At 35.9% G+C, this 27,590-nt stretch overlaps 1 protein-coding gene across 1 annotated transcript in view; it reads left to right on the top strand.

Annotated features, from left to right (window-relative positions):
• LOC145669910 (PHAF1 protein CG7083) overlaps window positions 1-27,590 on the top strand; it is a 135,024-nt gene that overhangs the window by 82,870 nt on the left and 24,564 nt on the right. Inside the window, exons 5-9 of the mRNA XM_081738257.1 lie at window positions 4,111-4,270; window positions 11,849-12,065; window positions 19,641-19,852; window positions 24,904-24,986; window positions 26,724-26,817. Of these exons, the coding sequence (XP_081594383.1) occupies window positions 4,111-4,270; window positions 11,849-12,065; window positions 19,641-19,852; window positions 24,904-24,986; window positions 26,724-26,817 (766 nt within the window). The remainder of the gene's footprint in view (window positions 1-4,110; window positions 4,271-11,848; window positions 12,066-19,640; window positions 19,853-24,903; window positions 24,987-26,723; window positions 26,818-27,590) is intronic.

Below are 27,590 nucleotides of genomic sequence, written 5' to 3'. Positions count from 1 at the left end.
ATATTTGGCGAGATTTTCTATAACGGAAGTATTTTCAACTTACTACGTACGCAGTTGCACATTAATAATTATACATCTTTTGCAGGCACAGAATACTAGAGCATTTTTCCGCGCACGCCCAGTGGCTGTGCATTTTTTGGTTGAGTGGCACAAGCTTTCATAGACTCTCTGTTCAGAAATCTGCCACCTGATACTTCAGTCAGTTGGGAGCGGATGTCTTGGGAACTTAACTGCTATTGGAACGTTCGGAAGCAAGCCACATTTTAAGGTGAACAAAACAAGCAAACAAACAAACAAAATAAGCAGGCTCAAAGTCGGGATTGTATGACGGATGATTAAAAAGTTGTCATCGGATTGTTTGAATTGTCTCAGCAGCAGGGTAGTTGTGTGAGGGTGGGCGTTGTAATGAACGAGAAGAATTCCAGACTATAAGATTCCTTTTCATCGATCTTGGATGCATATTGCAGTTAGACGGTGTTAATCAATACACATGTGCTGTGATGTGAGCTGCATTCTGTCCTTTTACGTTGAGATATCGGATCATAGCCCTTACCTTATATTTGGTGGGATTTTCTTTCTATGACTTGACTTTAGCACGTACGCAACTCCACCTGAATAATTATACATCTGTTGCAGACACAGAGTACTAGAGCATTCGTAAGCGCACGCAGAACTTCGTTAGTGCCTCCATTTTCACGTTTCGAACATCGATCTTTTTTTGACATGCACCTCGTAATGACATACTGTACATCAAGAAAAGAAGGTAGCATATTTCTTACAAGATTACTAGAGGACTGTGCGGATGCGGATGAAACCGCGGATGCGGATGAAACCGCGGATGTTCGTGAATGGACAAGAATGTTCGTGATTATTCTGCCAAGCACTGTTTACTTAGTGGCTTCCTGTATTGAAGTATGATCCTTTCAAGTCAAAGAACCGCCAAACAAAAAGTATGCTTTGTTGGATTTTTACTGTCCTTTTTTTTAAAAAATCTTAACGCTGAATTTGAAGTGGTAAAGTTATTCTTCTGTGTCAGGGTTCTTTTATGTCCATTTTACGGTAGCATTCTTAAGAGCCTGCCTTACTAAAAATAACACAAAATTTACTATTTTTCTTTTGCTTGTTTTTCATTAAGTGAAAAGAGATAATGAAATTCAACTTACCATAATCATAGATAATGTTATTCTACAACACAAAATATAAACCTGAAGAATATTCAGTGTTGCCATCCATAGAAATTACAGTGTTGCCAGAATAACATTTCCCCTAAAATGTAAGTTAATTCAACGACTTGAGGAACGAACTCAACTGCATTTGATTACATAGGCCTATTATGTTGTCTTGGAATCCTTTGAACTACTTTTTTAAATAATAGTTGTATTTAGTTTGTAGTAAACAAAATAGTTTTAATATACAGTTATTAAAATTAAATAATAATATTATTTAAAAAGTAGTTCACAGGACTCCAAGACAACATGATACGTAATCAAATGCAGTTGAGTTAGTTCTCCTAGCCGGCATAACCGTGGGACGTGATTTCATTTCATTTCATTTCTCCGAGCCTTAAGGTAACAATAATTTTGATTTTTTTAAAAATAGGAAATAATGAAAATCTTCTTTGGCTGAAGTGCTGCCGGGGGACAAACCTAGGAACTTTAAAGTGGGTTTCGCAACACATTCAACCACGTGTCCAAAGGCGCACAGACCAGCAGGGAGAAATTGTGTGTTATAGGATTCACAAAACTTCATAGGACATATTTACAGCGATTGTTGTGAACTATTTTTAAAATCATAATTGTTATAGAACATGAGTTGTCTACGTGTTATCTGCGGATATGGTTAGAAATGTTTTGGATGAGATATTTTATAAAATCACCCATATTTTTACAGATTATATATGAAATATGCTATTTACTTTTGTCGATGACTGTACCTTTGTCAGTTGTCATTATTAGAGTGAGGGTGCCTTGTAATCCAAGTGAATATCTGTATAAGGAGATCTGATTCTTATTATTTCACCCCTTTACTCCAGCTTCCTCATCTCCAGTGTTCCACCGGTAAAGTAATTGGCTACCTCACTTTCGCTACGCAGGGTTGTTGTGTAATGCATCATTTATAACAATGACATCACAAGTTGAATTTGGTTACTCTTTTGTTGATTGTTTAAACATTTCATCAATTGTTTTATAATTTTAATCAGGGTTGGCTGGTTTAAATCTTGATTTAAACCAGCTGTTTTTTTTTTTTAAACAAATCAACTGGTTTAAACCAAAAAACGAAAAATGTTCGTAAAAGTGTAAGGGTTCGTAAAATATTGATGAGCACACATTTGTGGGTTATCACGTTCACTCCCGTATAATATTCGTATTATATTCAGACCTAAATTCCACATTCATTACTCAAAGAGATTATACTACAAAAGTAACTTTTTTTGGTAAGTTTCTTTTGTGATTTTTTTTTACAGTTTGTTATTGTTATGCAATTGCAATAAAAAATTCTAAATATTGCGTCGTTTTAATAATGTTTACTATTGATAAAATATATCGAAATGCCGTACTTTTGGGGGGTCATACAAACCCCACGAGAGACATTTATTGAAATCAGGTGTATCTTTGGTATCTATTTATGTATAAATGGTTCAGAGCCAAACTGGACTCAAATAATTCGTATCTTTATTCACTTTTCTTAGTGATATGCAAATTATATCCTTGGATTTCTTTAACTTAAACTAACAAAAGTCATAGTGCACTAACTTGGACTAAATTAGTTCTTCTGCACTCTGCTGTATTTTAAAATTGTCCATATGTAATTCTGTATAATAGCTTCACTTCTGCAACTGTTTATCTTTTTGTCCTTCTGAAATGACTCCTGACAATTATATTAACAAGTATGTAAAGATCAGTACAACGTATTTTTGTCAGGAGTCCTTTGTGAGTGAGTCGGCAGACGTATCACATTTGTGGCCAATTAGCCCCGGTTTCGAGTTCAAATGAAGGACAATTTCTCTCGAGTGAGAGCCGAGAAGCAGTTTGGATTCCGCTTTAAGATTACTTGACCCCTTCCAGCATAACCTGGTTGTTGCATAATAACACCAAGGCGAAACAAACTTATTTCTGTCCATATGTGATATAAGTATCTTACATAGAGCAAATTATTTAAACCAAAAAAAAAAAAAAAAAAAAGGTTTAAGTAAAAAAAACAGGTTTTTTGTTTTTTTCCAATAAAAACCGTGGTTTTTGCTAACCCTGATTTTAATATTCTTTCGTTGTTTCTGTTATCTTTTTCGAATCTTGATCGTTTCATCTCGTGTTGTAACCTTTTGTGGTATGTTGAGGTGATAACGCAACATGTCCTCTGGTCTATGTAATATGGAAATATAGAAAGTGTACAAATGAAGAAGCACATGATACTCAGAAAGGATCATGAGGAAGAAGTAAAACTTTGCAAGACAGAAATTCATATTTTTAGAGAACACCGTCGTTGCCATATGGTTAGAATATGCGCCTTTGGCGTGGGAAACCCGGACTCAATTCTCGGGGGGAACTCGTATGGTTAAGCTGTAGGTCCATGTTTCATATGTCCTTGCAGCTGAAAGGGACGATAAATATCAGTCAGTCCAATAGAAGGATAAGAGCGGACATGAAGCAGCTCTTTCTAATAAAGATATCTTCTATCAGCAGAAAGAAAGTTTACATTTTAATTTTTATATCTATTGATTTTCTTAGTGTATTTGATAAAATGTTAATTATTTTGTCCATTGAATCTCCTTAAATAAACGAGTAATATTATTTGTAGTTTGACAAATGAAATTATTCTAATTGATTGTTTTTCTCATGATTGAGGTTCATTAAGTGTTTTACTTATAGTGTATTTGCGGCGTAGTTCTGATTTTAGAATAAATAACTAAAAATAATGCTTGTGATAAACCGTAAACTACGCATTTGATGAAGTTGTAAAAGTTCTTGAGATCGACAAAGGTATGCATTTTTAATTGCGGTACTGAGGATATAGAAATATGAAAGATTTTTTTGTGTTTGTGTGTTCATGTGTGTGTATAATTGTACCGTAAATTTGGTAGATGCACTTTAAAAATTCTCATTTTATTTTCAGTGGGATTACATTCAATTCCCCAGAAGTTGTTCCCAGTATAGAGCAGATAGAGCATTCATTTGGTGCCACACACCCAGGAGTATATGATACAGAAAAGCAACTATTCGTTCTCAATTTTCGAGGGCTTTCCTTTTGTTTCCCAGTAGAATCTAAATACCAGGTACGTAAGATATTGATCCATCATAGTGCTAACAAAAAGGTTTCCAGTAACTATACTAGATTTTAATTGAGCCTTTTTTTTTTTGTGTGTGTGTGCGCTTAAGTAGCGCTGAGAATGTCACATCCATTACTCAAATACATTATGATTACCAGTCCTTAATAATAGGTACACAAATTAACAATGCGTTATTATTGTGAAAATTTGGAACAAATGTGAGAAAACTTGTAATTCAGGCCACTAGAATTAGTCACTGTGACGTTCTGTCCGTCACTACGTAAGTTCGTTTTTTATGATTACTTTGAAGTTTAACCTTTACGGTAATACAGGATGGGTGAAAAATAACTAGTTATTGAAAAAACAAAACAAAACAAAAAAAAAAAAAAAATTCATAAAATTTTGTAATGTTGATTCTTACTAGTTAGGAAAACGGGCCTATGTTTAGCAGAAGGGGTCCAGCTCTTCTGTAAAAAATGTTACAATTTTGGTAATTTCTGTTCACATTCGGTTAGTTTAGGGTAGGGTTGGTTAGTGTAAGTTAGGTTAGATTAGTTTAGGTTACGTTAGGTTAGTTTAGTTTATGTTATATTAGTGTAGGAATCCCGCATAATTTTCCAAAAAATGATAGAATTTCGCTTATTTCTACTAATATTACGTTGGTTTATGTTAGTTTAGGTTAGCTTACGTTAGTTTATGTTAGGTTACGTTAGATTTGATTACGTTATCTTACGTCTAAGTACTTGCATCATTCATTTCTTCTGTAAATTTTGTGTTTTTTACGTGCTTCTGGACACCTTGTACTAAACATACCCCGGAAAACGTGTACATGTTCTTCGCTAGATAAGAAAACAATAGAATATATTAAATCTCAATACAGGCATCTATGTTATACCTAGCTTCTTCAAACAGTCAGGGATACACTAGGTATTTTTCCGAAAGAAGTCAATTGGGATAAAACCAAAGCAAACCATTTGGCGTAACAGTCTGTTTTGTGGGCCTGAGCAGCTCTAACGCTATCCTTTAGCGACGGGATGCACTACGTTCAGTCTACCGATGAACACGTGATCAGCTCGCTGCGTTGCCCTGTCTCTAACAGGTGTAACAAGACCTTTCTAGCCCTAGTTATCGTCATGTGTTTCTTCACGTGACTCCCCAGTTTGCCTCGTGACACTGCGTGGACAGCGGAAAGCCAATTGGGAAGTTGGAAATAACCTCTTGATTGACTCCATGTTTCTAATTCTTCCGTTGTGCGAAGTTCGGATTTGTACACTTTCTCCTTGATAAATCCCTACAAGAAAAAATCACACGGAGTTAGGTTAGGACTTCTTGCTGGCCATTTGTGAAGTGCAAGCCAACATCCAGGAAATTCGCTCATTCGCTGTCCTTGATGCTTATTTACACTGAGCGTCCTTAGTTCAATGGTTGAACTAAATGAAGCAGGCAATGTGAAACCATAAATACTTTATATTATGGCACTGTTTTAAACATGAAATCAGTAATATAATTTTTATAGAGTATTACTTAGTTATTTTTCACCCGTCCGGTGTATCAAAAACAATGAAATTGTACCGAGAAGCGAAGCCAGGTATCTGGTTTGTCGTGTCTGTGCTCAGAACACTGTGGTAGTGCAGTCCATTCCTTGACTGGCTACACATTCTAAGTCCTGAAGTCAGTGCTCAGCCGTTCAGCGTATATATACTGTAAAATCACCGACAAAAGATAACATATTTAGTGTACAAAATATGTAAGTAATTAATGCGTTAATTACAGCCTTGTAATTAATGCGTTAAAAATTAACAGTTAAATTGATTAGTTAAGTATTTTGTTAATTTTTCATTTTTATCAATTAAATTTTGCAGGAGTTAATCGCTTATTTTGCGAAGTTCCTCTTTACTCGACTTAAACCAGATACTCCTTCGAGATGCCTGTATCGTTCTTAACCAAATTTGACATGGTGATTCGAGAGCCTACGCTGAGTTTTGTTAGGGATCGCATGTCCAGATCGAGGATACCATTGAGGAATAATCACCGAAAAACGGGATGCCCATAGACTTAACATTGGAAAAGCATTTGACGCGCGCATTGTCACTGTAAACAATGAAAAATAGAATTTTCAGCATTAGAAGTAGGGCGAAGCCTTTCGTTTTGTTCTGTGAACACAATTTTTCAGTGACGCTTCTCTTTAATCGACTTAAATATTCGTTTGACGGGATACTCCTCCGAGATGCCTGAACGTTCTTAACAAATCTTACATGGTGATTCGAGACCCCGCTCTGAGTGTCGTTAGGGGTTTTGATTGGACATACCATTGAGGAATAATCACCGAAAACAAATTATCAATAAAGTTCTATCGCGTAGTGCAAATTTGCAGTTGTATATCTAGTTTTTAATTGATAAAAAAAGTCGTAACGATTAAACAAGTTAATGGTTACTTTTTCCTCTAAAACCATCTTCAATTGATATTCTGCTATAACGATTTTATAAATTGTTTTCCTCTTGGAACTAACAGATAAAAATGTATTTTCAAAATACATAATTTTCACTATTTTTTTTTTTGAATTTTATAACATTTTAAAATTTTATTCTCGTTAATTATGAATTTTGTGTGGAAACAGTGACTTTTCGTGATAACAGATTATTTTCCCCATTGAAGTTGACGTCAAGTTTTACAACTCAAAACAGTTCTCGTGGTATAATAGTGAAAAATTGTCATTTTTAATTTTAATTTTAATACATTACATTAAATCTTCTAGAAAAGATGCCAATTGATTTTGTAGATACGTCAGAAAATTTTCACTAATTATTTTTGCCCGTGTTCATCGAGTGTAGGTTAGGTTAGCATACGTTAGAAAGAGTATAGTGCTACTTAGGTAATTGTCTCTTGTACTCTGATTTTCTTTTCTTTTCTTTTTATTTTATGGTGTACGGATAACAGAGTGATATTCAGGAGAAAATTCTAATATAATAATATATCAATACCAGAAGGCAATGAGCGTTTTGATGTTACTTATCTGTTACATCGAAGACTTTCTTTTAAAGAATAGACTCTTTCTCTTCCACTTTTCTGTAAAATTGGCTTGGATCATCGAAATAAAGAATAATTGTGTAAACACAGGAAACGAAGCAAAGAACATGATAGACATGACAATATTATTTTTTCTGTCTACTGAAATTACCGTTTATATTTATATCAGACTTACTTAACAGATCTAGCCAAAAACGCCCACAGGATTATTTTTTCAAAAGATAGCAAAAGACCGGGGCATAAGCGAAGTTGCGAATACACACATTTTGTTGTATATAATACTTCATGTAAAAGAACCATTATTTGCACGTATTACGTTGCGTCATTAAGTATAGTAATATATTATAGTAAATACTTTAGTGTATGATTAAGCAAATGTAATATATTTTGATATGTTGTAGCACATCTTGATATTAAGAAAGTACTTCTTTCTATTCACGTTAATTGTGAAATGTCAGGAAAGTGGGTCATATTTTCAATAACAGTGTTAGATAATGATATATATTGTATTAATCTGTAATTTCCGACCAAACTTTGCTTCTTTTTGGTACAGTTTAAAAATTTTATGCCCTTTCCATATTAAATATACACCGTATAGCGCCTGTAAGTAAGTACCAGGCTGTCCCAGAGGTCCTGCACTGACCTGCCTTTGGGCGGATAGGTGACGCCACCAGTGAAAACTGTTGGTAGGCATAGAAGACAGGTTAGTGGGATCGAGTGAAGCGAAGTACTGCGTGTGTAGCGAGTGTTCCCGTAAAGTCAAAAACGGAAACATGAGTGAGGACCAAATTGCAATTCGAGCTTGCAGCGGAGGAAGTTAGTCGTGTAGAGAACAAAACAGTACTGGATCGATTGACACCTTCCCATTGGTTCAAAAAAATTTACTTTAGGTGATTTAAGCCTCGCGGACAAGTCCCGCAAGGGTAGACCTCTGATGAACATTAACGGCTCTCTGCAAGATGCTGTGAGTGGTGAACCACAATCGTGTTAGTAACCACGTATGTTACTAAGAGTGGTTGAGGCATCCAAATCGACAGTAAACCGTCGATTGCATGCCATGGATTACGTCAATAAACAGCCCTGACAAAGTCCTACCTGTGCTGACAGAGGAGCAAGCCCAGTGCAGAGTGGCAATTTGCCGGGTGTTTTTGAAAAAACCCTGACACACGTAAACAGGGCGTGAAAAAAGGACAGGAAGCCCTACCCAGTGTGAAAATGACAGATTTGGGAAGAAGCTCATGCTGTGTGTTTGGTGGAATATTGACAGGATAATTCATTTTGAATTTGCTCCAGAGTGTCGTGCTGTAACAGGTGAACTACATTCTGAATAGTTACGCCGAGTGTGCCATTCTGAACGTGAAATGTCCGGCATTAACGGGGAGGAATAGGTTATTGCTACAAATTGACAATGCTCCGAGTCATCGGTCTCGAAGCATGATCAACACTGTGGCTGAACTTCACGGGTTTGAGCTGTTACCTCATACTGCCTATAGTCCAGATGTTGCACTCTCAGATTATGGTTTGTTTCGTTTTACATTTCTTGTGTGGTCGGCAATTCAATTCATATGATCAGATGCGTGCAGCCTGTCGCGAGTTTTTCAATTCTAAACCTGTCGCCTGGTATCGCCATCAGATTGAACTCGTGTCCCAAAGATGGATGAAGATAATCAAACATCATGGCCTGTACTTTTCCGAATGAAAATTTGTCTTGGTTTCTGATATTCGTGTTTCATTTTCTTCCTTGTATGATGCAGAATTTTTGGAACAACCTAGTAAGTGAGTAAGGCTAAGTCATTAGTGTTGCTTTATAAATTATGTAGGATTGTGTACTTGTTGTATGTGTATTTTCTTTCGCGAAAACGTATGAACACCTAGATCTGTTCTTGTTTGAATTATCATCTATATTTATGGTATAATACTTGATTATATTTCGTTGGGATGGTCTTTACGCTTAAATTGTGTAGATGTTTAGGTTTTCACGTACTAAGGTATAGCACATCAGTGACGAAAACTAAATTATAAAAGTCATCTAGGTCAGTATTGTTTTAAATTTTGATATATGGTCTGTACGGTCAATAAGTTGTTAAATACCTTTTATTTGATGGTACAGATAGATTGTAAGAAAATGTACGACTGGACCGGGTTATCGTTAGAAGTGTTTTGTGATGTAGGTTGTCCAAGGACAAAATTAGTTATGGTTCACCCCACATGGTGTGAATAGCTGAGCTCCGACTTCAATAATGATAGGATGTATGCTGTTCATAGAATGGACTTGGTAGCTAGTACCAGTGTTGCCAAATTGAGCTACAAATAGCGGATTGGGCGATATTTGAAGTGCCGTCGCTACCAAAATTTCAAATTGAGCAATACGCTGCTTTTTGGTAGCGAGGGCACTTAAAATATCTACCAATCCGCAACTTGTAGCTCAATTTGAAATTTTGGTACCAAAAAGCAGCGTATTGCCCAATTTGAAATTTTGGTAGCGAGGGCACTTAAAATATCAAATTGCCCTCGCTACCAAAAAGCTGCGTATTGCCCAATTTGATATTTTAAGTGCCCTCGCTACCAAAATTTAAGCGTAAAGACCACGTGGAGTGAACAACTATACATTCTATGAAGAACTATACATTCTATCACTCCACATGTCCTTTACGCTTAAATTTTGGTAACGAGGGCACTTAAAATATCAAATGGGGTAATACGCTACTTTTTGGTAGCGAGGGCAATTTGATATTTTAAGTGCCCTCGCTACCAAAATTTCAAATTGGGCAATACGCTGCTTTTTGGGCTACTTTTAAATATCTACAGGCTATAATTCTCAAGAATGCGCTACTTTTTTATATCCACAGATCTGACGTCACTAGACTTCTGTTGAGTTTGCACTCTTGTGTCAGTTGGATGCCTAGCTTAATAATTGTAGGAAACGTGAACATTTCAAACTTAATTGCGTTACTGTATTATCCATATTAATACAATAGCTAAATGGAATTACAATAAAATCTTTCAAAATTCATGGCTCCCAGATAAAGAATTTAGTAAATAAATTAAAGCAGTGAGAAATAACAGTGAGAAACCATACTGTAAACGTTGTAAACTATATTTCAGAGTCCACAAGACTGAACTTAAGGAATCGTGTCTTCTTGGAAATCAGAAAGATTGCTCATTTTATAGTATCACCGTCTGCCCAGTTCATTGCACATTGCAGTTCTACTGATCCTGACGTGGTATGAAGTTTGCTCTAATAGCACCCGTACACGGTCCATGGTTTGTGCAAACAAGGCTGTTTTTGCAAACAATTTGACCGTGGGTGGTGCTGTATGAACTGTTTGTGCAAACGTTTACGCAAACTTTTACCATATCGAACTCGTTCAAAAATTGTTTACACGAACATGATGTTTGCGCAAACACATGGACCGTGTATGGGCATGTTTGTGCAAACACGAGCTTTATTTCCGAGTAAGAGGCCTAGTGTACAGACGCTTATTTCTTGCGATATGGCGTCAATGAATAGGAATCAAGAATTCTGGAGAGAATTTATTGAACTTGATCGAAATTTACCTGAACTGTGAAGGGTAAAGAGAGAAGATTAAAAAAAAAAAAAAATCTGAAAAATGCGGCGTATGAGAAATTGGTGGCTAATATGAAGAAAATAGATTAGAAGGCGGATAGAGAGTCAGTGAGGAATAAAATCAATTTTCCAGTATTTCACCACATGTAGTTGAATCCATTCGTAAATAATTTTTATACTCCACAGTCGAACTTATCTGAAGTTCGGATATTACCTAGGTAAATTTTGACGACTAAACTTAGACCGTTTCTTGAACCACTCTTTCATCCACACCCTCTTCTTCTGTTTTGGTTTCGCAGGTCTTTCCGCTTCCAAAGCAGAAGCAATTACTATCGCTAAATGACATGTTTACATGATCAAAGTCAAAATTGAACTGAAGTTTCTGCAAACAGTTGAACCGTGTATGGCCGAATGTTTGCGCACACACAGTGTTTGCACAAACAAGATGTTTGCACAAATCGTGTATCGTCTATGGCTCCTTTAACAGGCATCGTCAACAGTTCGAAACTGCGGTCGCCGCTTAACCATTGTTAACCAGACATCTCACGCATTTCCAACTCCAGGTGCCTCCATTAAATTGATGAAGGTTTAATGGAAATTAATATGTATCGATTAACTCGATAAGGAATAATAAATATATTATTAGTAAAAAGTCTATAGCTGCAAAATAATGCATTTTTATGTTTGAGCTACAAATAGTTTAAATCAGCTACTTTTGGAGCACAACTTCGCGACTTTGTAATCTTCAGATTTGGCAACACTGCTAGTAGTGAACGCATCGACACGGCAAGCCGGAAACCGGGATTTGAATCTCGGTCCAGTCGTGCATTTTTGAACTCAAATGTTATTGAATTCGCTCGTACTAAAGAGGAATTCTTGTGATATAAAATCGTTCATTGCCTTCATTAAACAATATAACATCTTATTTGTTTGTCTAATTATTCACTACTGTAAAAGTAAAATATATATATGCCCTTATACATTGCAGCCTGGCTATGCGCATGGCTTAGGATCTTTGCAGTTTCCAAATGGAGCTTCACCGGTTGTATCTAGGATGTCCATATACACTGGAAACAACTTGTCAGATACAAAGGCTCCTGCACTGCCTATGTGTTGTTATTTTAACCATTTGTACCTAGAAAGTCTCGAGGTAGTCAGGGAGAATCTACGAACGCAGGGCATTAGGTTACATGTTTTTACAGAAGGTAAGTCTAATTAATACTAATTAATAATATATATATATATATATATATATATATATATATATATATATATATATAATGTAAGAAAAAATATTATGGAGGTTAAAGATTTCTTCTAATATTAAAACATCATTCATCTGTGTTGTAATATATTATTTTAAATGTTCAAGAAAAAGTAGAATAGACCCTGATATTCCTGAGGGTTATCCTTGTGTGTAGTTCAGTAAATTATGGTAGAATTCTATGTGGCTATATATGGTTAGCGTACGTGCTTAGGTGCGAGAGACCCGGGTTGGATTCTTGGTAGGTGCTCATGTGGTTCGAATCCCACGTTAAGTTGTAGATTCATGTCTCATTGGCTCTGAACGGAAAACTAACATCCAAATCAATAATTTATAACTATTTAATTATTTACAAAATACAACTAATATCAGTGTTGATGTAATAACTGATACAATTATTATAACTTTATTGACAATTAAATTAAACAAACATTACAAAACCAATTTGCACTGCTGTGCGTTGCTATTTCTTTATTTGGGTTGAATATAACTGCCAAATGTACAGTATGTAGAGAACACAATTTCGTAGTAGGAGATTCATGTAATAGCGAAATTAACCTTAATACTTGTAAAGACCGATTCCACAGTGCATTCGAGGATCTTTTCAGAAGATGCTGTTGGTCGAAGGTTGCGGGGCTCATTTTTAAAATGTCTCCGGCACGAAATTTTGCAAACATAAACGGAGTTAGTGACATCTTTGCGTAATTTAGATCTGTCTGTTGAATGGGTAGGAGGAGGTGTATTTCCACCAGACGTAAAATCGGAGGTTTCAATCAACTGAACCCAATACTTGCAGGGCTCATAGCGAGTCACTTTTTTTTAACTAAAAGTTACTTTTTTTCAAGTTGGTCACTAAAAGTTACTTTTTTCAAATTTGTCACTGAAAGTTACTTTTTTGGGGGAAGTAAGGTGACTTTTTCGTGATATTTATGTTTTGCGTTGGCAGTTTTCTAAGAAAAATATTATAAAAATAAATTGAAAAAAGGCAGAAACTTGTTACTCATTACTCTTCTGAAAGCTTCAATACTTGCTACCACATGTGAAACAGTCAGCTATATTCTCACTTCAGCTTTTATTCTTTCTAAAGCACAGTGGATGGTTGGTGGATGCTTAAGCTCTCAGGGTGGGGTTGAGAACCCTTCTGTGTCTATTCTTGTATCATAATAGTCTTTTAGTTTTCTCTCGTAATAGAAAACGCTCCGCTCAACGTTGTGTGTGTGCTTGTGTGGTTCATCATGTTCGTCTTGTGTTATGCTTCTTGTATGGTCTTTTTAAGAGTATGTGATAAATTTGAATATTTTGAGAACTCTCAATGCTAAGTTAAATATGTCGTCTGGGATGAAGAAATTCGGAAATAGGCCAGAAGTGGTTCCACTTACTCAGTAGCTTCTTACATCTACTAAGTGTGCTTTCCGTAACTACAAAGCATACGTAGAAAACCTAAGAAAGGAGGAAGCTCAAAGAAGAAAAGATGAAACAAAACAACAAACAAAGAGAGAGATGATGGAGAAATTGACAAAGGAAAAAAGGGGCATGATGAGATTTTGGTCACTTTTTGGTAACTTTTTCGTATGTTTTTGGTCACTTTTTCTTGTGCTTTTAGTCACTTTTCAACTATTTACAAAAGACCAGCCCGCTATGAGCCCTGTACTTGCCAAAATTGTGTACTTATGAAGGTAATTGTTGAAGCTTTCGAGTAGTTGGTTATTTTAATAAAGTTAGTTAGTTAATTATCTCAGAAAGTGGGAGAAATCAACCGATTGCCCAATTCCATATTACATATAAATGCAAATTCAGTGGAAGTTTAAACAGTGAAAAAATTTGATACTGAACTTTGGGACCCAGAGTTACCGCGCCGGTGGGATAACAGTTATGCTACTTAGTTCGCGTTCTGAATTAGGCATGACCCGTTGCGACTCATATCCTGCGATTTAGGACCCTAACGCCATCTCGTGCGCAAAAGTCTCAATACTTTTTAGACTGCTTGATATAAAGTTCAATCGCCAGAAGTATTTATTGATATAGACATCGGATTGTCTAACCGCAACAGATGTGGTATAATTGATTAGGTTTGAAATTATGGCTTCAAGACTAGAATGGCTTGGACTCTGAATTTTCATACTTAGCTACGTAGTTAACTTTTATCGCCCCTTTTCATAACCGTAGGACGTGGACTTAAATATTTAACGTGCGATCCGAATCACATGGATTCCCACCGGGAATGCAACACGGATCTCTCATACTGAATGGCCGGGGCATTTAAAGAAAGGGTGTAAATATGTTTGAAGGAAAGAGGATAAATAAAAAACGTACATTATCTTAAATAATGTATAAGATAAATCTCTATCTTTTCTTTTAGGAGATTCGTACTACGTTCCAGTATTTCTCAAGGAATGCAATGAACACATTCTTATAAATTATTGATATATACAGGGTGTTTCATAAGTGTGGAAAAGTAGAGAAAATGAGCGCATACACAATGTGCTCGATATATAGACCTTCCGGTGCACACATTGGCGGAGCTTTGTCTCCTATTTCTGAAGAACACCTCAAATGATTTCAGGTGTGATTTGTGACTCAAACTTACAGTTAACTGGGACGAAACAAAAGCATAATGATTTCATACGTTTCTTTCCAGATCTATAGGACACTCCATAGTTTCGTACAAATATTCCTGCATTTATAGTTTTGGTTATTAATTTTAGTAGATTGAAAGCTGCCATCTTCAAGGAAGCATTAGTATTGATTTTAGGTTAAAAATGGTACAGTGAAATAAAGGGAAATTGCTCACTTGTAGATCAGAAGAATAGGTTCTTGTTGAATCGTATACATTGGTCCTTCAAGTGCGTCGTTTGTCTTTTTTATCATTATTGATAGGTATTGTTTGTAACAAAATATTTTGATTTGTTATACGACTAATGGGTAATGATTTAATTTTCTACTGATGATGATGATTTGTGTAAATTTATTTTGTATCAGAATTTTGAGGAGCAGATGAGCAATGTTCCTACACTTTACTATGCAAGGTGTGAACAAAAAATATGGGTGAATGACTCTTTTTTAGCAGCAACTGCTGGCGGTACAACCATTTAATGTAATTTGTCCGATCCATTAAAACATGCAACGTCAACTTGGAACACGTTCTGACTTGTCAGTCAGCGTCAGCGTCCAGCCGATAGAGTGAGGTTGTGGTTACCGTGTCTATCGCGCATCATGGATTTCGAACAACGCACGAACATTAAGTGCTGTTTCAAGTTGAAAAAAAAAAAAAAAAAAAAAAAAAGAAAGAAAGTCATGAAATGTTGAAATTAGTGTGTGGCAATAATGCTGTAACTCTAAAGACAGTTTACAAGTGGTGTGAGTTGTTTAACCCGAGAAAGCCCACGGGGTGCCTCAGAGGCACCCTGGTCCACTTTTAATGCAATTATTCTTAATAGATGTCGCGTGTCTTCCGCTCTAGAATTCTATCTCTTTGAAATATGCCCCCTGATTGAGTTGTTCATACGTTTTCATATTTTACTTCAGAAAAAAATAGGGTTATTTTTTATATTGACGTAAAGACCGAAGGGATGCCACGGAGGCACCCTGGTCAATTTTTAATCCCATTATTCTTAATAGATATTTCATCCCATGTCCTGTGCTCTAGAATTCTTCTATCTCTTTGAAATAGACCCTCTAATTGCGTTTTCTAAGCATTTTTTTTTACTTTACCTCAGAAAAATAGGGTTATTTTTTTATACTAACGAAAAGGCCCAAGAGGTACCTCTGAGGCTTCTATTGAAGTATGTACTTTTCTAATTATTTGGTACTGTTCATCTTTTATTACCATTGACAAATGATTTCATAGCAAAGTAGTGACTAGCCTTTCCTATTAATGACGGAAAATACAAATGGTTGCTGTGAGTTCAGGTAGCTTGTATATGCAGCAGGGAGCCTCAGAGGCACCCCCTGGGCCTTTTAAGGGTAAAATTAGCATGGGCTTTCTTGGGTTAAAAGCGGAAATGAGTCGGTGGAAGACGAGCAACGATATTCATTAACCTAAAAAAACTGAAAAAAAAAATCTTGCAAAAATTGTTCATTCAAACAGGCGAATAACTATTCGAGAGCTTTTCAAAGAACTAAACATTTCGGGCTGATCCGTACAAAGCATTTTAACGACCCAGTTGGAAATGAGCAGAGTGAGTGCGAAAATTCGTTCCCCGACTTTTTACTGACAAACAGAAGTTTTTGGCCGAAAGAATATTCCCGTCTGTCCACATCCACCTTACTTTCCAGATATAACATGACGCGATTTCTAGTTCTTCCCAAAAATTAAAACCGTGCTTAAAGGAAAACGTTTGGACACCATTCCTCACATTGACAGGGCCACGGCAGAGCAGCTGAACGCCCTTCCAAAAGAAGCCTTCCAGAAATGCTTTTAGTCATGGATTTAACGTTGGGATAAGTGCATTGCTAGCCATGGACAGTACTTTGAAGGAGATTAAATAAAATTCCATGTAAGCTAATTACTTTGTTTTTTACAAAATTATTCACTGTATATTTTGATCACACCTCGTACATTTTTGAACCTAAAACTTATAACCATCCTTCAGTATTGCTCCATTAAAGGTCGAGGCTTTCAAGCTGCGGAAATTAATTATCTTAAATAAGAATAGTATAAATATAAGGTAAGTGCACCAGTAGCTGACACTGCTCCAAAAGCTGACACTTTTATCTTAAATTGAACACAATAAGGTTATTTGTGATCATTAACAGATTTCTCAACGCACACACTTTTCTTGGTGGTTTAGCAACATTTTGCTTAGTCGTGGTTAATTTGCGTGCCAACTGATAGAAGTATGACAAAGTTGAATTACGTGCTGTGAAGAAATATGCAAAAATGAGAAGAATTCTTAAGAAAAACGGTAAGCCTACTTACCTTGTTACTCTTATGTTAATTTATGATTTTTTTCTAGTTCAGTAGCATGTTGAATATGTATTCTGTTGGTGAAACAGTGTAGTGAATTGCGGGAGGAAAATTTTGTTCAATTTCAAATTCTAAAGCTTCAGGAGGGGGGTGTCAGTTATTGGTGTCCTTTTGTGTAGGGTTATTCCAGTAGCTGACACTGCATGTCAGGCATTGGTAAACAGCATAGCGGCATTAATTTATGAATTTCATACATAATTTACACGAGAAGGTAACACTTGTCTTCTGGTATCAATTTCACTAAATTTGGATGTCTCGGTCCAAAAGCTGACAGGGGTTGTCACTTATTAGAGCAGCAAAATACTGTTTTGTACCAAGACCTGACATAAACATTTTCAATGGATTTGAGCAACGCAATGATGCAAACATCATTTTACAGAAAAAAATGTGGTTGTTCTGAAACATATTTAAGACAAAATAAAAATTCGTGATCTGCTTCTTTTTAACTTTTCATTGATTAGAACGAACACAGATAGATAGTGGCACTTTCTCCTGTAGTTGGAAACCAGATGAGCCGAGGTGTGTGAACAGCCGAGAGTGCGGTATTTTATCCAGGCACCTTAATATCCATCCAGAATTCTTAACGCAGGCGAGACTGCATCCTTTTCGTTTCCGAAAGGAAATAAGGTGTTAGTTCGTAAGGAAGAAAAAACTATATACACATATACAAGCAATGATGAAAAAGAATGTATGATTACAATGCTGATTACAACTAGTGCATGTATTTTGGCTCCCCCGATGGTTGTATAGAGTTGCAAACGAATACCAGCTTCTGTAGCTAATTCAATGCCTAAGAATTGGGATATTAGTAGATCTGAGTAGGTTGGATGACAGTAGAGACATTTTATGAATATATGACTGTGTTTCAACCATGGCTTGAAAAGTCAAATATCAAAACTCTTGTGTTGGTTTTCCTTGATGGTCATGCATAGCATCTCACTGAGCCTCTAAGCACTTTTTGTAGTAACAATGGTATTGTGCTTGTAGCTTTGTACCCGAATTCCACTCATGTTCTTCAACCGATGGATGTTTCAGTTTTCCATCCACTCAAGAGCGCTTGGAAATGTGGGTGCATCAGTGGAGAATCAAACATGACGGTAGAAAGCTGAGAAATGAAGTCTTTGCACCTCTTTTGGAAAAATACAATGAAAATGTCAATAACCCCTACTGCAATACAAAATGGATTCAGAGCATGTGGTCTCTACGCATTTAATGCTAATAATATAGACTATCAAAAGTTCAGGAAAGGAGGAACAACTTGAGAGATATCTTCCGGAAATCTCTCCAATGAAACTCTTCACGGCCAAATAAATTAATTCTTGTGTTTCTTAAAGCAAAGAATTTGTACTGAGAAAGTTAAAAGAAATCTCCGATTGTGATGGCACGCTTTTACGCAACATAGAAGATAAAACTTTTTTCCTCCTATGGATGCAGACAAGTGTAGCAGACATGTTTCTGCACCCAGAATAGACAACAAGTTACGGATGAAATATCTACTCAACAAAATACAAATGACACTACTAATATATCAATTTCAAGCACTTTGGAAATTACAGGAACACACGTTTCTACGCAAGAACAAGTTGCAGAAGTAACTAAAACTTCTACTCATCAAAATAGAAGTGAAACTATGTTTTCAGTTCCAAGGACTTCGAAAACTACAGAAATTGACGTTCCTAACCATGAACAGGGAGCAAAGAAAAGTACTGATACTATTAATTCCCTCGCCATTTAAAAGATCTTTAATTTGCCGCACCATACAATCACGCCTACCTTAAAGAGTAGGAGAGAGAAAATAGTTTCAGTCGCAACATCGGCAGAGTGGAAGAAATATATTATAATATTATATAAAAGTGAATATTTTCCAGGAAGAATTTTGAAGACTAAGCAAAACGAAGCTTTCGTCAAAGTTACGCTAAAGACTAGATATGGCTGGTGTTGGCCGAAAGTTGAAGACAAGCTATTGTATGCATATGAAGACATACTGAAAAAACAATCAATTCACCTAAATCTGATTTGGTTCCAAGTTGGGGGCATATCTGATAGAAGAAATTGAGAATGATCGCGTTAACAAAAGGTAAGAAATGTCTTGAAATTTTAAATGGATATATTTGAATAAATACTAAACAAAAAGCATATTCTACCTATTATAAATCTGTTACTTCTGTTTAATCTATATTTTAAAAGAATACGTGATGTTATTCTTACTAATAAATTATTTCATTGTACTGTCAGCTTTTGGTACATTACTATGTCAGGCATTGGATCATTGGAATTTTCTGCGTGTCAGCAACTGGTACAAGTGGGTTGTGTTCCATATAAATTTCGGTAACTCATATATGTTTATCTGAAGGTCTTATATCAATTGAAAACCATTCCTTAAACTTAAACCTTTCAGTTACTAAAGGCATAATTTTCCTATGTTGTTTTATTTACAAACCAAAGCATTACATTTAGAAATGCATCCTTAAAGTGTCAGCTATTGGTGCACTTACCTTAGGAGAAGTTCATAATATCAACGGAGAGTCTAATGATATTACTGTGTTTCAGGTCCCTCTAGGTTAATGGAGCCAAAGAAGCAGTCGTTGACGAAAGAAATTAGGTTTGGCGATACGTGTCAGGATGTTACTAGTGCTCTTGGAGCTCCGTCAAGGGTGTTCTACAAATCAGAAGATAAAATGAAAATCCATAGTCCAAATGCCCATAGAAGAGTGGCGTCTCGTCGCTCTGACTTTTTCTATAACTATTTCACCTTAGGAGTGGTAAGTAGACTCGATATTTACATGATCATGTAATGCGGTAGATGAACGCAATTGAATTTGCTTTAAATTGTGTTTTTGTCGACTCCATTCTTTATTCCTGATAGGTAACATACACAAAATTTTAAATCATAATTTTTCTTGTATATGTATGATTACGAAGATTGGGTACCAATTTACAAGAATAAACGTGGATTGAGGAAAATATTCGTATTTTGGACAGAAAAAAATGATCAAACAGAAGAACATAATAACTTATATAATGCTGAACTTCATGGTATGTAATCGTTACCGAATATACTATGAATACTTAAAACAAGATAGTAATATAGGCGAGATGCATCGCTTCTTTGAAAAATGCAAATGGAGGCTATGTAGAGCTCTGTTTCGGAAGTCTAGATAGGCCGAGAATGCACTGTGTAACAGGGTAATGGTAGTCAGGACTGAGAAGTATCAAATCTCTCGGAGTTTCTTGGGGATCATGCGTTTGCGCTGAATCTGCCTGACTATGGTCATAACGTGAGACTCGGTGGCTGGTATTTGTACTGGCGGAAAATGAGTTGCCAATGGTCTTAGATTCCTGTTTGTTAGGTGACTCCCTTCTACCAAAAGGTGTAATTCGAAGACATTCAGGACTTCGGTCTGGTTACGCTGTGGACGTATCTGACTTCGCTGCTTTTGACGCGAAGTTACTATTGTATGACAAAAACATTGCAGGGTCTGACCTTGATGTGCACCTCCTGCGCAGCAATTACAGGACGGGCGGTCTGACGGTACCGACCTTACGTAATGCAACAGCCCGGATGTTCCTCTCTTTGAGTCGTAGGAAGCGTAGGAGTAAAGTACTAACCCGATTGTATAACAGGGTAACAATATGAAGGATGATCTGAGATAGGAGGAGAATAATAGTCCTGACTGAATAGACAAAATACTGAATACTGAGAAAATAGTTTTTGGTTTCTGCGACAACCAACCTTTAGCTTCGTGATGTCAGAGAGTTAGTTAATAATATTAGCCTTTTTGTGATGGAATTGAACAAGACAGTTTTCGATTTGTGGATGATGGGTGAATAAGATTCTCCACTCCCACGGTCTGAATAATAATAATAATAATAATAATAATAATAATAATAATAATAATAATAATAATAATAATAATAATAAACAATAAACAATACCAATACTACTACTACTACTACTACTACTACTACTACTACTACTACTACTACTACTACTACTACTACTACTACCATCACCACCACCACCACCACCACCACCACCTCCACCACCACCACCACTCCTCCTCCTCCTATTTCGAAATATCACCTAGTCTGATGATTGTTGTAAAAGTAGAGACTTACTCGTGCACTTGCTTTGTAAATGAGACAGTACCTTCAGACCAGTCGGTATCGAAGTGCATCCAATGGCAAATTGATCGTGTATTGATTGTGTAAACAGCATCACATACTTCAGCACAACCACCACCAAGCAGCCAACGGATGCCATCTCCGATGAAATACGAAGAGGACACGAAGAGTCACGAAGACTCTTTAACCCCTCTACTGGCTCCATTTCCAAAAGTGGCTATAAAAGAAGAGGCACAGGGCAGACGACATCAGTCACCAAGTGCAGTACTTCCGTAACAAATTTTATAGAGGCAGTTGGAGAGGATTTCAAATTACATGACCGTAGCCAAACTCCCTCTTTAAAAATTGCTTCGTGAGTGCCTTAGGATTCTGAAACATGTATTTTTGGATAGGGCACATATTAGTTCCTAAGTGAAGTCTTGACCCGACTATGGTAGGTCCCATAGTATTGGAGCTATGGACCTTTAAAGTTCATTTCTCATGTTTTCGGCAGCTTATAACTCCGAAAGGAAGCATTTGTGCACCCAGGATGGTCTATACTTTTTTGCCTTATCTTGGTGTCAGGAATTACCTCCCAAACGTTGTCGGTGTTGTTTTGAAACAGCCTGTATTTGCCTAGGTTTATTAGTGTTTTCACAATAGAAGAAACGAGGATCATTGTAAAAGATAGGGTATTTTTCTTCGATTGTTAGCATAGGATTACTAACATAAGAAATTAGTTTACCGGAATTCGGGAATTGTTTGTAGAGTGTGTTATTCGTCGCACTAGAAGGTGTTGGTTTTAAGCTTTGCGCTTATTCATAAAGCAGTTGTGTTCTTATGATCAATTTAGTAACTATTATCCACTTTTTATCTGGTGTCTGTATAAGACATATCCTGGAAACTAATATAGGAATAGGCGAGTTGGTAAGAGATTATTGTCTAAAAAAATTAACATCCTCATTAGGAGCACTTACAAATGACTTGAAATTCTGTTTTATCCAGTATGTAAAAAGGATTTCAGGTCAAAATCAGGGTTGCCATGAATAAGACTTCAGGCAAGAGACTCGGGTTTGAAAGTTCAGGTATCGTTCACTCGTTGATACGGTTTAGCGTTGGGCGCTGATCTCTTCGAGGCATCTGTAGAAGAGGAGGCTTAAATGTCGTCTTTACCGATTGACTGTTAGCACCCAGTGAGTTCAAAATGTTAAAGAAAGAGAGGAAAATATATCCACAAAATGATGCCGAAACGATTTTCTGCGTTAAAATTCTGCGAATGTATTTTAATTACAGGTAAATGTAATTCTTGTAAACAGCTTGTATTTCTTAGCTTTCGACTCCTCCCTGATTCGCGTTTCAGAGAAGAACCAAAAGCTACGAACTCCAAAATGTTTTCAGAAATTTCATTTTACGTATAAGTAAAATGATTGAATAGTTCCTGGGCGTGTTGATATATTTTTTTAACTGTACAAATATAGATTTTGATTTGATAATCTCGACATTAGCAAATGTGATGATAGCTTAAAAGGTGCGAAAAGGATAATAGAAAATTCTGTACTTAGAGAGAAAGGTTAATTACGTATTTTTGTAAATTATAACACCGAAGTACTATTTCCTTATCATGCTATAAAACTAAACTTGTTAAGAATTGTAGCTATATGAATACTATTTTCGCACGACACTGAATTTACTCTAATTTTCGGCGGCCAATAACATTTAGGCACGTGCTTCAAAGCAGAAAGAGATTTGAAAGCGACATTTCATTGTTTTCTTTCTGGAGCTGATCGCATCGCTCTCTGACGTGTGATATTGCCACATGCGTTGTGCGATTTCGTGCATTTGTTAAGCGTATGATAAACGTAGGTTTGACACCGTTTGTAGCAGAATATCGATGAACCTGATGAATTGAGTTAACATTTGGAACGACATCCGAGGTCCTCCGAAACAGAAGAAGAGTTCGTATGATGACTGAAAATTAGGTTGAAAATTCGTTGTAAAAAAAAGAGCATGCACCGACTATGTTATTCTTACTTATATGATCCTTGCATACAATTAGCAAAGTAAAGGAATTTAGTTTGCAGAGAAGTGAATGATGTTATCAAAATTGAAGATTGGAAAGAAATTTCTAATTATCGTATTTACGCGTGTATGCCGCGCACCCCCAATTTCTAAAACGTTAAAATTGAAAAAAAAAAAAAAAAAAAGAGTAAGCAGCGCACATCAATTTTCTAAAAAAAAAAAAAAAAAAAAAAAAAAAAAAAAAAAAAAAAAAAAAAAAGCTGTACAATGTATTTTTCATCCTACTTTTGATCAGCTGCAATAGCCATCCATTGATCCTTATTGAAAACTAGTGCATGGTGGAAGACTTGGCCAATAGATGGTAGTACATGTACGGTATTTTTTGATCGGCCGATCATGTAGATGTAAGAGGAAAGATGAGCTGTATCTTGTTATTTTATATGGAAACTTTTCTATTCTTGTAAAATTACCCACAATATTCCAGTATTAGGTAAATAAAAACTCCCCGTGATTTTAAATGCTTGGTGGCTCAGTAAATTCTACATTCTCTTGTGTATGCTGCGCACCCTGTTTTTTGACTTCGTTTTTGTACAGAAAAGGTGCGCGGCATACACGGATAAATACGGTAAATATCCCGATAGATTAAAGAGCACACGTAATAGACATACGCCCCTCACCAAGTAAGTGATAGTGAAATACTTGTTGGCGTACTATAAGGGAATTGAAATCTATGATTATACTCGTATGTTCTCGGGTGGACCATATGTAGAATATCTAGATGTAATGTTATGCTGTCCTTAATAGAAGTATACCGTATTATCCAGTATAGCAAACTCTTTCTTTGTGTAAGACGTAACCCAGTATTTAATACAATATTTAATAAAACTCAAAATTGAAAGTAAAAGAGTAACAATAATTTAAAACTAAAAATATTAACATAATACTGTAATAGCTTTCTTCCCATGGTGAGTATTAATGATGCTACACTTAAACAAGAGATTTAAAGATAGTTTTCTCATTGAGTTTCGACCAGAATGTCGTAACCCACTTTCATGGTTATATCATTATAGGCCGAAAAGGGAGCGCACGAAGTTTTGAAAGAAAAAGGGGCACAAAAATTTTCATTGTTTATAAAATTAATTGTAAAAACATAAAACATTTTAATGTTTTAAGGATAAAAATGTGCGCCATATACATTTTAAAATTTTGGTTGGATTGTTGTATCGTTTGAATGCGAAAGTTGGTCGCTGAATCTGAGGAAAGAAAAATGGCTGATGGTTTTCGAAAATGAAGTTTCGACAAAAATATAGTATGATGCAAAAAATTAATAAATAAAATAAAATAAAATAAAATAAATAAAAAATGACTGCGACGACGCAAACAATGGGCGAATGGGGAGAGTTATATAACACATAACATTGCCGAGCAGCGGGATAATTAACTCGCGACCTGGACACAACGCTTCAATACGAAAGTGAGTATGGGAGTGTATAAAACTTATAGGAAAAAGAACTATGTAGACTGAAAAGATTATATGGTAGTTGGATGTTACTGGAATAGACTAGTTTGACTCAGGATAGAACCCATAGGCAAACTTTTGTTTCCATAGTTGTGAACTGTCGAGTTCCTTAAGCTATTGAATGAATAAACTGTAAGATTCCTAATAAAATGTTATAATGCTCTTTTTCAGGATATGCTTTTCGATGCCAAAACACAGAAAGTGAAGAAGTTTGTGCTACATACGAACTTCCCTGGTCATTACAACTTTAACATGTAAGTTCTTGATTCTTAGTAAATGCTCTGCTTTTTGTTTTAGTTTTAGTTGTGTTATGGCACAAACATTATATCAAATGAAGTTAAGTTCCTAATTGATTTGTACATATCGAAAATAGGTATAAAAAGGTTCTTTTATGAACTAAAGATGAGGTGGAACTGCACAATGGTTTCGTAGAACTTAATATGGCTTTCTTGTTTCAAATAGTTTAGCTATGGATAGATGAACGTTTCTATGGTTTGGTGATGGCTAATTGTCAATGATACTGAAAACCTAGATTTATTGTATTTAAAGTTTAAAAAGTTGGCACTAGTGCTCAGTTTGGAGGGTTTGATTAGAATATGTAGGCTGTGAATACTAAAGTGAACTATAAATTGACTTAAATAGACATGTAATCTAACAAGTCAGTATCCTAATAATGATATAATTTCTAGCACTTTGTGTGAATTGGTTACATATGTATAAAACTTTTGGTTTAATCGATTTGGTTTGGTGAATAATAAACGATTGTAACATGAATTCAAAAACTATGTACTTCTCGAATTGTAAAAATATTTCTTACATATTTATTTTGTGTCGGCTTTCTAAACTTTGCACATACTCACTCTAATGCAATGTTCAAAGTTAATATTATCATAGTTCGTGCCTAGAATGGCTTTAGAACTAATATGAAAATGACTTATCATTCTCATCCTTCATATTTTATGGTTCTCACTTTACAAATGATTCATAGGCATGAAGGCATATTAATAACATGAGTTGCAACATCCTACTATCTCCACTCAATCACAATTTATTTTATTATTTTTATTGTATTGTCCTATTATTGTGTCTTTTCCTTCATGATTTGTGCTAAAAGAATAAGATCTACAAAATAGATCGATAATACAAAATTATCTATATGACATAACCCTTCTCACATTGCCCATATTGACCTCTGTCCTCGTTTATTTTATTGTTATGCTGTTGTGGTCATGCTATGAAAGTTTGATCCTAATTCCTCCATTTGTCTTCCTTTTGTTGCAGATAGATCATGGCCGCTCCATTAGAAGTCTGCACCAAAGAGAAACAACGAGCAATGACCCGGTTTTTGTGGTCGGAAGGTGTATCAGGTGTCACAATCAATCAGACTTTCAGCACAATATGGAAGCATTGTCTTGCCGCAACGGAGTGTCTACGAATGGATCGAAAAATTCAAAAATGGTCGCACAAGACTTACGCACGAGGAAGGAACTGAACGACCATCTACAGCCACAAATGATGACAACATTGAGCGTGCACGTGACATGGTTCTGTTAAACAGACGAGTGACTATTGACTATTGTGCCGAAAGTCTTTGATGTATTGCGGCGCCTGATAACCTTCCGACCACAAGAACTGGATCACTATTTGTTCTTCTTTAGTGCAAACTTCTAATGGAGCGGCTATGATCTGTCTGCAACAAAAGGAAGACAAATGGACGAATTAGGATCAAACTTTCATAGCATAACCACAAACTACATGGGGACAGAGATCAGTATAAACAATGTAAAAAGAGTTACGTCAAAATTGTGGATAATATTTGACTTATCCTCGTATATGGTAAATATTGAAATGTGGAGGTTGAAGATGGCAAAAGAATCTTTTAATTGAACGTCTTGATGAGAAAGAAACCATGATAAATCAAAACGCTTTCATTTAATTTGTACTTTATAATGTAGAAGTGTTCCTGTAGAAGTATATGTATGTTGTTTCAGGTATCATAGGTGCGAATTCCAATTAACCCTTCCTCCGGACAGAAATCTTGCTGATGGTGGAAAGTTGATAGATGTGTCCCCAGCATCAGTTGTGGTAAGTGAATTGAAAAACATATGTTGGGCAGAAGATGCTTTACGAAATAAGCACATGTCATAACAAAGAGAAGAGATTTCAATTTATTTTCTGTGTTGTAAATTTTGATTGCGATTTTGGTTCTCTTGATGAGAGATGCATATTTCGGAGTTGTAAGTATTCTTTAGTTCAAAATAATTGGCGACGAGCTTGTAATAACTCACAAGAAACACTGTTGGCATAACAAGAAATGAAACTTAAGCACATTAGATGCTTTAGTTCATTCAGAGAATCTGCAGCAGAGTGATATGATGTATTGGGCGTCAGTGATATGAAATAAAGTTCCAATCCGAGTTGAAGTTGACATCGAAACCATTGATGCTGTCACTTTGTTCGAAGTTAAAGAGTTTTCCAAATTTTCAGCTGGAATCACTTGGCGTTAGAGGCGGCTAAGGGAATCTGTAAGAGTGTTAAAGAGGTACAAGTGCAGACGCAGTGGGAGGTCATGCAATTTTGAGTTCCAGTTGTGGTAAGATGACACGTTAGGACGTGCCCTGTTGGGAATGTAATTGGTTGTGTGTCTTTTTGCTCGCAATAGAGAGAACTTTTACGAGATTATCCGATAACATGTCAGTAACGATTCACAAGTTTCTTGGGACAGACATTTTCTCCCATCTTTTTTGAAATCAATCCAACAACCTACTAAAGGATCTCACTCTTTAATTCATATGAAAAGAAATGTTATTCTAATTTTTCAATAATTTTGCCACTAGCACATTCTGTATTGTGGATAG

This window comes from Thermobia domestica, chromosome 2 (genome assembly GCF_964235325.1).
Source record: "Thermobia domestica chromosome 2, izTheDome1.hap1.1, whole genome shotgun sequence".
Taxonomy (NCBI): Eukaryota; Metazoa; Arthropoda; class Insecta; order Zygentoma; family Lepismatidae; genus Thermobia; species Thermobia domestica.
The sequence above is the reverse complement of the archived record's forward strand: the minus strand, read 5'-3'. Positions and strand labels throughout refer to the sequence as shown.